The sequence below is a fragment of the Lepidochelys olivacea genome (genome assembly GCF_965140295.1).
Source record: "Lepidochelys olivacea isolate rLepOli2 genome assembly, chromosome: 18".
NCBI lineage: Eukaryota > Metazoa > Chordata > Testudines > Cheloniidae > Lepidochelys > Lepidochelys olivacea.
This window is the reverse complement of record NC_140428.1, coordinates 15,148,213-15,163,144: the sequence shown is the minus strand read 5'-3', so window position 1 is coordinate 15,163,144 and position 14,932 is coordinate 15,148,213. Positions and strand designations below refer to the sequence as shown.

Below are 14,932 nucleotides of genomic sequence, written 5' to 3'. Positions count from 1 at the left end.
CGGGACTCTTTGCCGCTTTTACAGATCCAGACTAACACGGCTACCCCTCTGATACCTGACAAGTTTAGAATGCTCAAAAATTGATCTAACTGCTCTTCTGAAACCACACCACAAAAGCAAATTATGCTTCCTTTAAACCCTGCCCCCCACCCCCTCAAATATTAGCAATCAAGCATGTGAACTGTACTATAACAACAAATGACTGCCCCTGCTTGGTGGGGGGGCGGGGGAAACTGTTTCCAAGAAGGGGGACCAAGGGAATTCCAATTGCAATTTCCAAAGGTGTCATTCTAAATAATAATTCATAATTAAGGATAAAATATTCTATTTTGGGAAATGTCCATTAAGATGACTTATCAGTCATTCTTCCACTAGTCTGTCCCATAATCACATGCCTGGTAAAAATTAATCCACAGTATTGATTTCTTTGTTTCTGTTGTTCTTGCTAAACCTGTCATTCATTCATGTCCACTATCTATTTCCACCACTTCTGCTCTGGAGTTCTTGGAAAAGTAGGTTAAGGATATGTCTACATGGCCCACGTTACAGCGCGGCCATGGCAGCGCTGTGATTTGAGCAGTGTAGGCATGCTTTATCACCGGGTGAGAGCTCTCCTGGCAATTAAAAAAAATAAAATAAAAACCACCCCGAATGAGCGGTGGTAACTTTATCGCTGGGAGCATGGCTGTAGGCTTTCACACAGTCTACAAAATATTCTAGAAAAAGCAAAGCCCTTCAGTGAGTTGACATGGGTGTTTCATTGGTTTAATGCTGCTGAAAACCCCCAGAGAAAGTTATACTAGAAAAGGAAAAAAAACAAGTAATTACTTCACCTGTCAAATATTTCTGAGAATGTGTACAATACAAGCATCTTGAAATGGGAATAGCAAGAATTCTACATCCATCTACCCTGCCCCAAAGCCTTAGGAAAAGCCTCAATGACAGGATAGGTTTCAGGGCACGTGGCAAGGCTTATTCAAGAGCTTTCTCTTTCCCTTAGGCTGAGAGAGAATTTCAGAGTATTCAACTGATTACACTCAGCCCCTCAGATAGACAAACGTAGGGTCTTTTTGCTTGCGGGTCCTAGCTGACCTTAGCTGTTGGGGTGGAACATGGAGATCTGGTGGCCTTTAATGCACTAACGTGATTTTTAAGTTAAAACCAGCACCTTAAACGTTACGCTAAACCTAACTGGAAGCCAGTTGCAGTTTCTGGAGCATGGTGTATTTGCTCCATGTGTAGGACAAAGCATAATAAGCAGATTGCTGCATTCTGCACTCGCTGAAGTTCCTGGGTACTTTTTTAAGAGTAACACCATACGGAGCACAATTGAACAATCTAATCTGGAGGGGACAAAGGCTTGTGTAACTGGCAAGGATGCAGTCTCCTTTCCAAGTGAAGATGGGGAGAAAAGAACTTTGCTACTGCTGCTGTTTGTGCATCTAGAAGCAACTGAGGATCTAGTAGGGTCCCTCGATTGCAACCCTTAGTAACAAAGGTACATGCACCACCAACTCAAATAAGAGCAAATATCACCTGTGCTGCCACCTCTGGCTGGTGGTTTCCTCCAGCCGCTCAGCATCACTGTTTTCTGTTTGCGTTTCAGTCACATACAGGGAAAGCCAACTGGGTTCGCTCTATGGGGCTGATGGAATGCATCCCATTGTGTCTCCCCCTCACATATAGTGAGGGCAAAACCAGAAACCCACCATATCCCACATGAGAGCATTCGCAAGTCCCTTAAGCCATTGCTCAACAATACCATCCGTGTCCAGCTAGAGAAAAAACAGGAACCACTCTAACTCATTCCCATCCAGGAGCTACAAGGGTCACAATTTAATTGTCAATGGTATCAAAGGACCTGATCCACAGAGGTGGTGAGCACGTGCATCTCCTATAGACACCCCTGATTGAGGCACAAAGGTTGCAGATAAAGTGAAAAGAATTCAGTACAGACAATGAGGCACTTCTGAAAATTTTAGCCTTTAGTCCAGTGCCAGGAAAAGATTCGTCTAGTGGGCCTAGTGTGTTAGGTTATTACTGAACCAAGAGTTTTAGCAAGAAAAATCCTATAAACATATGATTCACTGTGTGGATCTGTGTGAAATTTGAGGGGAGTGGGATCTTTTGGATTTTTTTCCGTGCTCCTGACTCTGACCTTTGGAAAATATTCATGGGAGAAGTGAAGCTTCCAAACTGCTAATGTCTAACTTGCAGCTGGAAATCCATGCGTAGCTGATGAGCCTGAACCAGCTTACGTTAATGCAAATATAGCAGCTATTGTATTGAGTAGCCATTCCAGATGGCAGCTACATAGACTTAACCCACAAGGGCCTTTTAGTTTTCAATTAAAGGAACAGAGTCCAATTATATCAAAGCCATTCAAATAAAAAGAAATTCTGACTCAACACTATTTGGGAATCCAGAATTAGCCTCACTCTAAGTTGCTCTTCTTCCCGTGGAAATTTAGTCACCTTTACTAATTGGTTTTTCTTTAAATAATTGAGCCTAGCCGCACAAGCAGGCTCCCACCTACAAAGCACATGTTATAACATGGAGAGGGAGGGTCTCTTTGACACACACACACATGGTTTATGAAACAATCTGTGTATGAAGCAAGACCTATACCTTCGGTGGATTTTAGCTGTGTCCGTAATCTGAGGGTGCCCTTTTGTCTCTTGCTGATCCACAGCCGTGGCAGATGAACTGGTTGTAAATCTGTACAATATGGGGAGGGAGATGTCTCTAAACTTTAAAGTGACAAACGGGAAGCAGTGTGTGATGAAATAAGGCAGATATACCTACACAAATTATGTAAGAAAATTCCAAATCCATTAGGAGTGTTGGCAATACATCCCACCTTGCCAGGGGCTATTGCTGATTAGCTTAATTTTTCCTCTTAAAAACTTGTAGCTAAGCGATCCCTGTCTTTCCCCGCCTCTTAACGGTATATAGCACTTCTCCAGATACTGGTGTGTTGAAAGCAAGCTTAGGAAGACTCTTGGGACAATACTAAAGAGTCAGAGTCTGACCAGAGATGGAAATTCCCACATTTGCTGGTGGGTTTTTCTCCTTTGGGGGGGCCAGGGAGTGTGACATAATCTGACAGAAATGGAAATACCTCACTGAAGTTTTTCAGCAACACTTTACTACTGAGTACACCCTTGCATGGAACATGTCTCTTTCTGAGGGCTTGGCTACACTTGCGAGTTACAGCACAATAAAGGAGCCCTGGGCGCCGTAGCTCACTACCCATTCACACTGGCAAAGCACGTAGAGCGCTCTGACTCCAGGGCGACAATGCTGCTGGTCTCCACCTGGGCAAGTGGAATAACATTTGCTGCGCCCCTGCTGGAGTGCCACGGCACCAGTGTGAACGAGGTGTTGCATTACTGCGCTCTGATCAGCCTCCGGAAACATCCCATAATCCCCCTAAGTCAAGTGTCAGAGTAGCAGCCGTGTTAGTCTGTATCCGCAAAAAGAAAAGGAGTACTAGTCTCTAAGGAGCCACAAGTACTCCTTTTCTTTTTAAGTCAAGTGGCCACTCTTGTCATTGTTTTTGAATCACTGCAGGAATGTGGATGTGCCCTTGGAAAGCTCCGTTTCTAAGAGCTGGCTGCTTATCTGCTCCAAGACAAAGCAAGCCATTAGTGTGGGATGCTGTGTGTGTGTGAGAGAGAGAGGGGTGGAGAGGTGGGAGGGGGTCTGCTGCTGTCTGAACTTACAAGACAGCATGCTGACATGCTCTCAGCCCCCCCACAACCCACTCTCTCCCCCCACATACACACAACACACTCCCTGTCACACTCCACCCCACCCCACCTCATTTGAAAAGTACGTTGCAGTCACTTGCATGCTGGGATAGCTGCCCAAAATGCACCGCTCCCAATGCCGCTGCAGGTGCCGCAAATGTGGCCACACCAGTGCACTTGCAGCTGTCAGGGTGGACAGATTGCAGCGCTTTCCCTACTGTGCTCTCCGAAGGCTGATTTAACTCAAAGCGCTCTCCATCTGCAAGTGTAGCCATGCCCTGAGACAGCTAAACAGACACCGTGTGGATTCATTTTGAACCCTGGATTTGGCAACCTTCACAGGCTTCCAGATGGCCATCCATCAGTCGAAGTGTTATTCTAAATGTTCAGTGTCTTTGAAGGACTCAGCTCAACTCACACTTGTCTGAATGACTTTCTAAAAGTAATACCTGCCAGACTGCGTAACTGGACATTTTTTTCTATGGTCATTTGGCAGCACTTTGTATACAGGCCCTTTCCCTCGGTATGGTTAGTCACTCCATGTGTTCTTAACATGTCTGAATCTTTCACAAGTGACAGGAGAATGTCAAAACTCGGTGAGGGACTCAGGTGCGGCTGTAACACCATAAATATAATAGTACATTGAAAACAATTAACCTACAAGTTTCAAGTTAAGTGTCATTTTAACTGGCTTAAAACTGACCAGGGTCAAGCCCCTCTGGTGTTATTACACTGCTCTTCAAAAGACTTGTTCGAGTTTTTTAAAAGGTGGCAGAGATTCCAGTCAAAACTACAGCTGAGTGTCAGGTTTCAGAGTAACAGCCGTGTTAGTCTGTATTTGCAAAAAGAAGAGGAGTACTTGTGGCACCTTAGAGACTAACCAATTTATTTGAGCATGAGCTTTCGTGAGCTACAGCTCACTTCATCGGATGCATGCTGTCAGGCTCTTTATCTATGACAGTAAAGGATGAGATGGTTCAAGCACAAGTACCATAATTATTCATTGTATCAGAACCATTGAATAAGAGGGGCCGCATGGTTGAGGAGTCTGAGCATTGGACTGGAGATAAATTCTTTTTCCAGCTCTGCCACTGACTTGCTCTGTGGCTTTGGGTGAGTGTTTCTCCCTTCTGTAAATAGAAGTGGTGTTGGCGTCCCCGCCTCAGAGTTTAGTTAGTTTGTAAAGCAATTTACAAGTGCTGAGAATCACAGGGCACAAAGGTCTAACCCTAGACCAGCATGGTAATGCATACGTTTGCTCCACATGCTAAAGCACAGAACAGTGCTTATTCACAAAACCATTTCCCGTGTGTATTATTGATAGGCTTTTGGCTGTTACAGCGTTCATGCTATTCATCAAATGAGTTACAAAGCAGAGTAAAGTGATTAACTCAGAGCTTGATTTCATTTTCTCCCAAGACTGACGGATAAAGCAGTGAAGGAGTATTCAGCATATCGCTCTGGCCTTCTCTTCTGGGCCCTAGTAGATCTCATTTACAACATGTTCAAGGTAAGATCTGTCTGGAATCAAGGTTGTTGGTTTGTTTGGGGTTTTTGTTTTTATGGATGCTGTTAAAATCAGTCTGCTCTGTTCCTTTGAAGGGTAGGCAGGGCTTTAAATCCCTTCTAAATTTCAAACTCTGCTTGCTCATGAGAACAGGAGGGGTGGTACGATGTATGTCCACTTGTGATTACCCCTCTCCTCAGCTGTTGTCCATCTGAAGTAGTAAGGTCTTATGATTTACAGGCCTTCTCTCTCTCCCGCCTCCCCCCGCCCCTGTTTTTCTGTCCTCTGTTCAGGCATTGTTTCCAAGATTCTGCACTGGAGCAAATGGTTGGAATAGCCTTTGTTGCTGGGGTGGGAAGGAAGTCCTGGTCTTGGACCCTGCTTGGGGTGTCTGACCCTGCTCAGAAGGGATAGAGAGGGATTGATAAGACACACTCTTCTTTTGGAAAGTGTAAAAGCAAAGCCCAGTTAATCTATAGCTCCCTCCCCAAAGCAAGCAGACATTTAATTAGGGTGAGTTGGAGAAGGAAAACTCTCGGGTGCTTTTTAAAACTCTGTACAAAAAGAACTGAAAATCTGAGTACGAGGCACCTTCCTGTGTGGCATGTTTACAGGAGACAGGAAATCTCAGCCCAAAGGCAAGGCTTCATAATGGGGCATCAGGTTATTGAAGTCTGCATTTTCTAAAGGTTGTAGGCAGTGTTGTTGTAGCCATGTTGGTCCCCGGATACTAGAGAGACAAGGTGGGTGAGGGATCATCTTTTATTGGAACAACTTCTGATGGTGAAAGAGACCAGCTTTCGAGCTACATGGAGCTGTTCTTCAGATCTGGGAAAGGTACTCAGTGGGTCACAGCTCTGTCTGACCATGGATTTAGCTGTGACATTTTGATACCTTTCCAGATCTGAGAAGAGCTCTGTGTAGCTCGAAAGCTGGTCTCTTTCACCATCAGAAGTTGGTCCAGTAAAAGATGTTCCCACACCCACCTTGTCTATCCATTTTCTAAAGGGTTTATTATTCTATAGGCTTAAAACAAACTGACTTGTCCCTTTTCTCCTCCTTGTAGAAGGTGCCTACCAGTAACACAGAGGGAGGCTGGTCCTACTCACTGGCTGAATTTATCCGACACAATGATATGCCAATACACGAAGCTGCAGACAAGGCCCTGAAAACTTTCCAGGAGGAGTTCATGCCAGTTGAAACCTTTTCTGAATTTTTGGATGTGGCTGGTCAGTATTAACTTTACCTTTTAAAGGCTGTTTTTGTGTAATTCAGGACTGGAAATATGTAATTTATGTAACTTGCTTTTAGAAATATGTGGAGGGAGGTGGGGGGAATGATGGGATCTTAAACCACCTGGTGCCTCCTAGGTCACTTTAAAAAGCATTCTTTTTGGAGAGTCTTCTGTTTCTCTCTGCAATCTGCATTCACCTCTGTAGGGATGCGTGGGGTGAAATACACTTGTTTCCTAAAAATTCACCTTCTGCCATTTCCCCATCTGCAAAATGGAGATAAATGAGAATTATCTTTGTAAAGGACTTTGAGATCCATCAGTGAAGAATGTTGTAGGATATATATGCCGCTGCTTCTGCTTCCACAGCTGAATTTGTAATATGACACAATTACTATAGCAGATGATTCCAATTTCAAAAGAGGATTGCAAAGGAATTAACAGGAACAGATGAACTTCTAAGTAACAATGTTCCTGTATTCATTTAAACATCCCCAGTAATAAGGACCAAATGAAATGTAAAACATAAGCTGTAGGAGTGGAATTGTTTAACACAGAGTGGTCTTCCACAAGGCAGGAGCAGGGGCTTTGGACACCTATTTTATTTTAGGTCTTACCCTTCTGTATTAACAGGGGCATCTGGCTGCTGTTGGACTTGGTTTAGGATCCTCTCTAGTTTTTGTAAGTTCATCATGGGTACTAAATGTGTCAGTATTTGATAGGGTACCAGCTTCCACAGGATCTATATCTCCAGGAAACCAGAGAAACTCATCCACTGAGGAGCTGCTCTTCATCATTTTATCCTGCCCAACTCCTGTCCTTACTAGTTAGCCGTCGTCATTGCTCATCATCCAGCCTCTTAGCAGAAGATGCCACTACCCTCAAATAACTTTTGGACTGCAGCATCTGTGCTACAGATGCTCCCCACTCTTCTGCATCAGCTTCTACATGTGTGTGTAGTGTCAATATTTTCTGGCATTTCTACGTCACTTCTGTAGGTAGGTTGTGAAGTTAAGCACCAGACTGAACTTGTTACACCTAAAATGAGGCCTTGACTGGAATCCCCAGTTTAGACATCACTGCCAGTCACTGGTGTAGCTGCACCTAGTGCAAACCCGTTGTATAGGCAGGATAAACAGCTGTACGCTGCAATTTGCCCTGGTATACTGCACTGGTGCAAATAGCAGCTTTACTTGTCTACATTGGGGTTGGCACTGACTGCTCTCTTCAGGCCTTGTGAGTCTGTTAGCCAAGTTGATTGACATGGGTCTGCTGTTCTCAGATCTCAGCAAGCATATATTTGCTTTAAAACAGTATTCTGAGTGGCCGGTCTGTGATGAGGCCAGTAGTGGTTGTAGCTTGCCTGTTTTCTGAATCCACCTCTAGGTGCCCTGATGGTAAAAGATGCCTGGTGATTCAGAAGGGCAGGCAGCTCCTGACTAACTTATTTGTGCTGTTTTTTCAGGACTATTATCAGAAATCAACGACCCTGACAGCTTCCTCAAGGATCTTTTGAACTCCATTCCCTGAGCATAGAGAAGCAACTTGCAAAGATCTACAGTAGCTTGCCTTCCATCTCTTTGTGCAGTCTTTCCCTCCCCCAAGTAGTGCTGCATTTTTTTATTTTCTACACTTTTTTTTTTTTCTTGGAGTGATTTGGGATTTAGGCTTCTTGTTTTATCCGGTATTTCAGTGCTTCTATATATAAAGCCTTGTGTATTCCAGGCAATCGAAGGAACTTGTAAAGACTGAGGAATCTCAGTCAGTGAATCTTAACACTTTTTAGTGTGCACCTCTTTGAAATTAAATAAATTAAACACAAAAGGTCAAGGTGGGTTTGACTAGTAATTTAACCAGCCAGTGACAGCACCAGGTTCCCTTTTGTCTTGTATCTCAGAGCTCCTTTGTTACTGCAATTCACTTGGGTTCAGGGCTGTTGCTCTTTTCAGCCCATAGTGTGGACGAAGAGCATGTAAAAACCCACTGAGTTGCAGGGGTCAAGGACTCCGTTTGTAATGCTACATTTACTGACCCATTTTTCATACAGTATAAACCAGATTTTCTCTTTTTGTTGTGTTAGGGGTCTATGGAATGCAAGGACAGCATGTTATGCTTGATTCCTTCATAGTTATTCTGAAGAGAGAATCGCTTTCATCAGGGCAGTGATTTTTCTTAATGCCTTGTGTGTTTCTCCTTTCATTGAGCCTACTGGGATTTAATATTATAAGTGATTGATGCATGTTTTGTGTACCGAGGTCTTTCTAGATTCCATTCACTCTAGGGCTGTTTTCAAAACAAGAGTGCACACTAGTGGGTTGGGTAATTTACCATACAGGGAGATCTCACCTATACAGGGGATAGAGTTAAGGAAATTGGACAGTTTTGCAATTAAAACTTGTTCCTTAGTGTCTGATAAAGTTTTGATTCCTTTGAGAACCGTGTGGGGAATAGACAAAGGAGGCATGTCAAGATGGCTGCCAATCCTTTTAATGGTATCAGGCTTGCATTCTGTGGGGTGTACCCTGGTTTGAATCCAGGCATCAGTCTCTTTGAACACAGCCTTGGTCCTTCTCAGCAAGTTATGCATGTTGGTAACTTACCTTTGCCATCATCTCTGCTGTCGTCTGGTTAAGCTGGAATCCAATAAAGCTTTTCCCATCCTTCTGTCTCTGTATGAACGTGAATTTCAGCGAATCAAACTCGGTCCCATAACTTAGCATTGGGTGACCAGTAAACAGTAGTTCAGAGACTGAATAACTAAGCAGCCCATCTGATGCCATTATTAGCCGTGGGCATGTATTGATAAGAAGACAGGTGGTGGAACACTCCATGGGAGGTGTCTGTGGGCACTCAGGCCAGTTCCAATTGTCTGATTAGATCCGGGGGGGGCAGGGTTGGAGTACAGAATAGCCAACAGAACAGTGGGGGTGTTTATTAAGAATAGATTGAGGCAACATATCTTAAGGGAAGTTTCAGAGGGATAAATTAAGCTCTATCTATCTATAGATCTTCCTTGCTCTGTAAGGCACTGATAGCCTGGGTGGAGAATGAAGTATTCTAAGCAAGTCTATCTCAACATAGCTCCCTGTTAACAAGGCAAGTGCAGTGTAATAGTTCTGTGCAGTTGGGGAGATTCTCGCGGGTTAAGCACTAGACCAGAGATGAGAATCTCCTCTTCTTTGCAGAGCACTTATTTGCAAGGACAGACTTGACAGTCCCAAGTCTGTTTTTACTTTCAAATCACCATGTGACACCAGTGGCCCAAAAAACAAATACAAAATGCTTAAACATTGAGAGATAGGAGTACAACTCCAACACCAGTATGGTTCAGTACAGCTTCAGATGCACTCCCATGTATTGCTGTCAGGAGTCAGATGCTGCTAGTCGGATTTCTTGCATAAGGAAAGGACCTTTCACGCCCGTATAATTAAGAAATTCATGAGAAGGTGTTTTTGAGAGTAACTTGTAGAAAGCAAGACTCAGCTTGTATCAAGAACCCAAATCTGTGCTGCCATTCATGTCAGCTTCTACTTTCTGTGATTCTAATGTGCCAGTCGTCATGGCATCTAGGAACCAGGTACAAAAATAATGTGTTATTACTTCATTTAGACTGCCTTCCTCACAGAAAAAGGGAGACTATTTATTAGCTAAGCTCATGATTAAAATGTAACAGCTACCAAACACTGTTTATCATTTGACAATGCTATGAAGGAAATTAACCACTGCTTGCCATTGCCAGATGTCTTGCTGTAATGTTCTAAAAAAGCCATATTCTTTTCTATTCCTTTCTTGCCCTCCAGCAATAAATAGAGCCCACAGCCTAATTTCCTGAGCTTTCCATCTGTAAATGGACTAAGGTTTTATTTGTCTGGGTCTTAGTTGTATAACGTTTGGCAGATTTTTGCCCTGAACAAGGCGTACTCTTCTTGTGGTTTAGCAAAGCTTGGGGGTAAATTACCAGTGTAAACAGAGTTGGTGTCTACCTGCTTAGTCTGTGTTTTCACATGACTCTGTGGTCGAAGCATCACGTTTTCTTTTCATCTATGCGGAGTTGGCCCGCTGGGCACTACAGTCGCTTAAAATATAATGCTTAAAAATAATGCGGCCGTCAACAACAAAAAAAATCTTCCAAATATATTACCAGCTCCTACCCATTTACATGGCATTTTTCTCTTGTTTTTCCTTGTCACATAACAGTAATGCTTGGGCTTAAAGGTTGATATGTGATAGGCCTTGTCCGCACGCAAACTTGCACTGGTTTAATTAAAGGTGTGTGTTAAAGATGATTCAGTTAAACAAGACCAAAATCCTCTGTAGACCTTCATTTTGGATTATATTGATGCAGCTTAAATAGGTTCTTTAGCAATTTAAAGTAAATCACAATAAACCACTCAACAAAAAAGTATCTATGTAGGATTTTGCACTGGTTTAATTATATTTTATTTTTAAGCCAGAGCAATTTTTCCCATGTGTATAAATCACAATGTCCCAAAGGCAGGATTATGACTTGAGAGCGGTCATAGAATCCAGTCTGTGATGGGACTTGTCAAATTGTGGGGACATCCTACAACTAAGATTGATGATTGGTCTGGTCAGTCTTAAATATCTTAGTGGGAGCAAACAGTGTGTTGACCGCATCTACAGAGCATAATAAATTGGGAGGGACTGACCACCCGTGAAGAGATAAAAGGAACTAGGTTATTTAGAAATGTGCAAAAAAACACAAACAGTTTGGAAAGTTTCTAGCGAACGTGTAAAGAAAACTAATCTGAAAGACCGTAATGCTAAGACTCGTTCGCTTTCCACTGTCACCTAAGATATGAGTGTGTAGTGCATTCTGGCTGCAGTAAAGGCCAATGTAATTTTAGTTACACAGGCTCACAGGGCAGGGGCCAGAACCACTGCTAGGCATAAGCAAACTAAGCAATTGCTTAGGGCCCCGAGCAACTCAAGGGGGCCCCCTGTTAATTACTATGGGGGGGAGGATATTCCTGCTTAGGGCCCCCAAAAGGGGTGCACAGACACTGGCAGGGACATAAGTGTGGAGCCATCCTTGGAATTTAGTGTTCAATTCTGGGAACCATGATAAGATATTGACAAATTAGAGGAATTTCAGAAAAGAGGAATTGGGGGCTGATGCAACTGACTTCACCAAGCCTGTTCGTTTTTAATTGATGCCTTGGGACAAGAATAATGACTGTACAAATGTTAAAGGGGGCCAGATGCCAAGGAGAGAGAGGAGTTATTTAGGACAGGAAAGAAGGGCTACAGCTAGGAATAAGAGGATTGAACTAAGAGAATCTAGTCTGAATATCGGGGGAAAATCCTGATAGTGAAATGTAAGGCTATAGAAGAGTTGTGAAGTGGTGGATGCCCCATTGCTTGGGACATCTAAAATGACTGGATAATACATGAGTCAATGTATAACAGTGAACAATGCTTCACTGGCTGACCTGGGATGAACTGTGTGACCTATGAGATCTGCTTCATTTCTGCATCTATGGGACAAGCACTTCCCCAAAACAAAGATCTGAAATGGTTGCAATCAGACAAGCCAAGCAGATTGCTTATTATTTAACATTTGTAAATAGTATCTCACAGTGGGAACAAAGACAGTCCCTACTCCATTAACAACAATATTCTCTTCTTTCGCACCTGCTCTACTGGGAAAGCCCCGTTAGATGGAATTAACTTGTTGCCTTTGCTGAAGTTGCAATGCTGGATTTTGCAATTGCAGCAAATGACTCTGTGAATCATATTAAAACCAAACTATGTGAACAATCAAGAACCTGAAAGTTGCTCATTTCAGAAGACCTAGCAACAAGGTTTCCAGCTGCTAATAGAATGTGACTTTTTGTTACTTTGTCTTCATTAGCAATTTTAAGAGGAGTTCCTGTTCATATGCCAGCAGTTTGAGAACTCTAAAAACTTCTTGTTTCTTTCCCTTCTGCCCACCCTTGCAGACAAGGAAACTTTAGAAGTCCTGGAGTTTACAATCAGATCATGACAACACTTACACTGATGAGGCTGAAATCCATCAGCTCCTCAAAGTCTCTCCCTCCAACACAGTTTTCAACCCTTTTGTGAGTAATTTCTCTGGTACATTTCTGGTAATGCTATAGGAGATAAACACAGTGTACGGCGTGCCTAGCAATAGCTCCCATCTGGATTTTAGTGTAGCAGGGATCTCATTGGCCCAAATCCCCTCCTCTCATATTAGTATTTGCACTCTGCATTTTCTCCAGTTGTTATAAACAGCTTTGCTACTTCTGTCATGTTCTCTCTATTCCAGAATACTAACTGTTGATGTTTTGCAAAGAAATTGCACCCTCGACTTCTTGACCTTTCCTTAGCTTAATTGTGGCTCCTTGTGGTTCAGAATAGTTTCCGTACACTTATCCAGTAGAGTGGCCTGGTGTTCTCTTGTCTTCCTAGAGTCAGACATGCAGATCTTTTCTCTAGGCTCTGCACACTGAAATCCTCCTTTGTGTTCCTCTGTTGTACCTACACGTTTTTTAACCTTTTAGAAGACTAACATTGTGGTGACCAGAAGCACACACCTTACTGCCTCTATACCTCCCTGCCCCGTTGCACATTAGTATTTCCTCTTAGAAATGTGTATCTTACAGTTTCATCTCTGTGTTTTGTCTCTCAGTCTAGTTGCCTAGAGTATTTTCAAACAAACACTGAAACCGCTACTGCGGAGCATAAACATATACATCGTGAACTGAAATACCTTACAAAGGTTCTGAGTTTCCAGTGCAATAAAGGCAAAGCTTAATTCTTCTTTAATAGACAACAAATGGATAACTTGTGGGTAAGGGGACTCAGGAGATGGGGGTTTAAATCCCAGCTATGCCACACAAACTACCTGCTTGGGCAAGTCACTGAATCTTTGTGCCTCAGTTCCCCGTCTGTAAAATGGGAAAAATAATCCTCCATTTCTCTGTCTTGTCTTATTTAGACTGTAAGCTTTGTGTGTGCACAGTACCAAGCTCAGTGAGTCCTTTGGCTGGGGCTCTAAGCACTACCATAATACAAACAAAATCACTTTCATCCATAACCATCATCGATTCCTCCAGTTCCCCTAGCTACAGCTAGGTCGCTTTCAAAAAGATGCGGAGGCACTGCCTGGTGGGCCACCAGCAAAAAGGCAAGGAGATAAACGTGAGCCAGCACCCTCAGAGCCATGTAAACACATGTACTTGCCCAGCACGAATGTGTTTACATTGGCAGAAACCTCCCACCACAGCGTTGCTGGACTGCTTGAAGCAGTTTAACAGTACACCTTGTTCACCACAAGATCTACCAGTTATTGTATAACAACGGGGTCTGGAGAACAAGCAACTCAATCATGTAGGTTTTGGAAGAACAAGCAATTAATGTGAACTTGGGGAGAGATACAGGAAGAAATGTAGCAGTGGTTTGTCTCCGTTACAGTATGGCTTGAAATGATGCAGTCTCCTTGCAATGGCTGATTTTTCCCTCATTAATGAACCAGATGTTCTATCTGCCTCTGTTTTTTGTTAAGCACTTTGGGTGGGATTTTCAAAGGGGCCGAAGGGAGTCAGCCACCCAAATTATTGAAATTCAAATTCCCTTCGGCTCCTTTGAAAAGCCCAGATGCAGTTTAGAAAGTTGTTTTGTCTCCACCAACATAGGCTGCCACCTTCCTCCTCCTGAGTCAAAACGCAGTTTGCTCTTGAGTATTTCAAGCTCAGGATTTGCCTGCTCCTACTGTGCTTTGAGTTTTGTGTGTTGGCCGTAGCATTGCTCCATTACCTACACTGAATTACCTGAACCGTTTCTCTGCCTTCTGCTCTTAATCCACAAAAAAGAGACTTTGTTGGCTTCTTGCCCTTCAGTTTATATCACACTTTCTTTAATATCATCTTATCTACCACTTGTGGTTTATTACTACTGTGTTTATACTGCAGTATCGCCCAAAGGCCCTAGTTGGAGCAGGGCACCATTGTACTACAGACTGTACAAACCAATAAGACAAAAGACAGTCCTTGTCCAAAAGGCTTAACGCAACCCACCATCTTTCTCCTTTTCCTATTATAAAACAATAAAATCATTCAATTCTCTAACACAATTACAGCCGCCACCACCACCAGAAGTTCTTGTTGAAATACATATACAATTAGAATCTCATGGGCAAATACAGCTAGTTTCCATCTTGTATTAACTAGACTACAGGCATTGATCTAAAGATAATTCTACACGGTCAATGGAACCTGTTCACTGTCTTAAGAACATAAGAATGGCCCATGCTGGATCCGAGCAATGGTCCATCTTGCCCAGTATCCTGTCTTTCAACAGTGGCCAGTGCCAGACACCTAAAAGGAAATGAACAGAACAGGGCAATTATTGAGTGATCCATCCCCTGTCGTCCAGTCCCAGCTTCTGGCAGTCAGAGATTTAGGGACACCCGGAGCA

At 43.1% G+C, this 14,932-nt stretch overlaps 1 protein-coding gene across 4 annotated transcripts in view; it reads left to right on the top strand.

Moving 5' to 3' along the window:
* Positions 1 to 9,154, top strand: part of UBR4 (ubiquitin protein ligase E3 component n-recognin 4) — a 113,885-nt gene extending 104,731 nt beyond the window's left edge. For all 4 annotated transcript variants that reach the window (XM_084651897.1, XM_084651896.1, XM_084651895.1 and 1 more), the window contains 3 exons: positions 5,172 to 5,262; positions 6,326 to 6,488; positions 7,956 to 9,154. In XM_084651897.1, the coding sequence (XP_084508023.1) occupies positions 5,172 to 5,262; positions 6,326 to 6,488; positions 7,956 to 8,020 (319 nt within the window). In that variant the 3' untranslated portion in view covers positions 8,021 to 9,154. The remainder of the gene's footprint in view (positions 1 to 5,171; positions 5,263 to 6,325; positions 6,489 to 7,955) is intronic.
* The last annotated feature ends 5,778 nt before the right edge of the window (positions 9,155 to 14,932 follow it).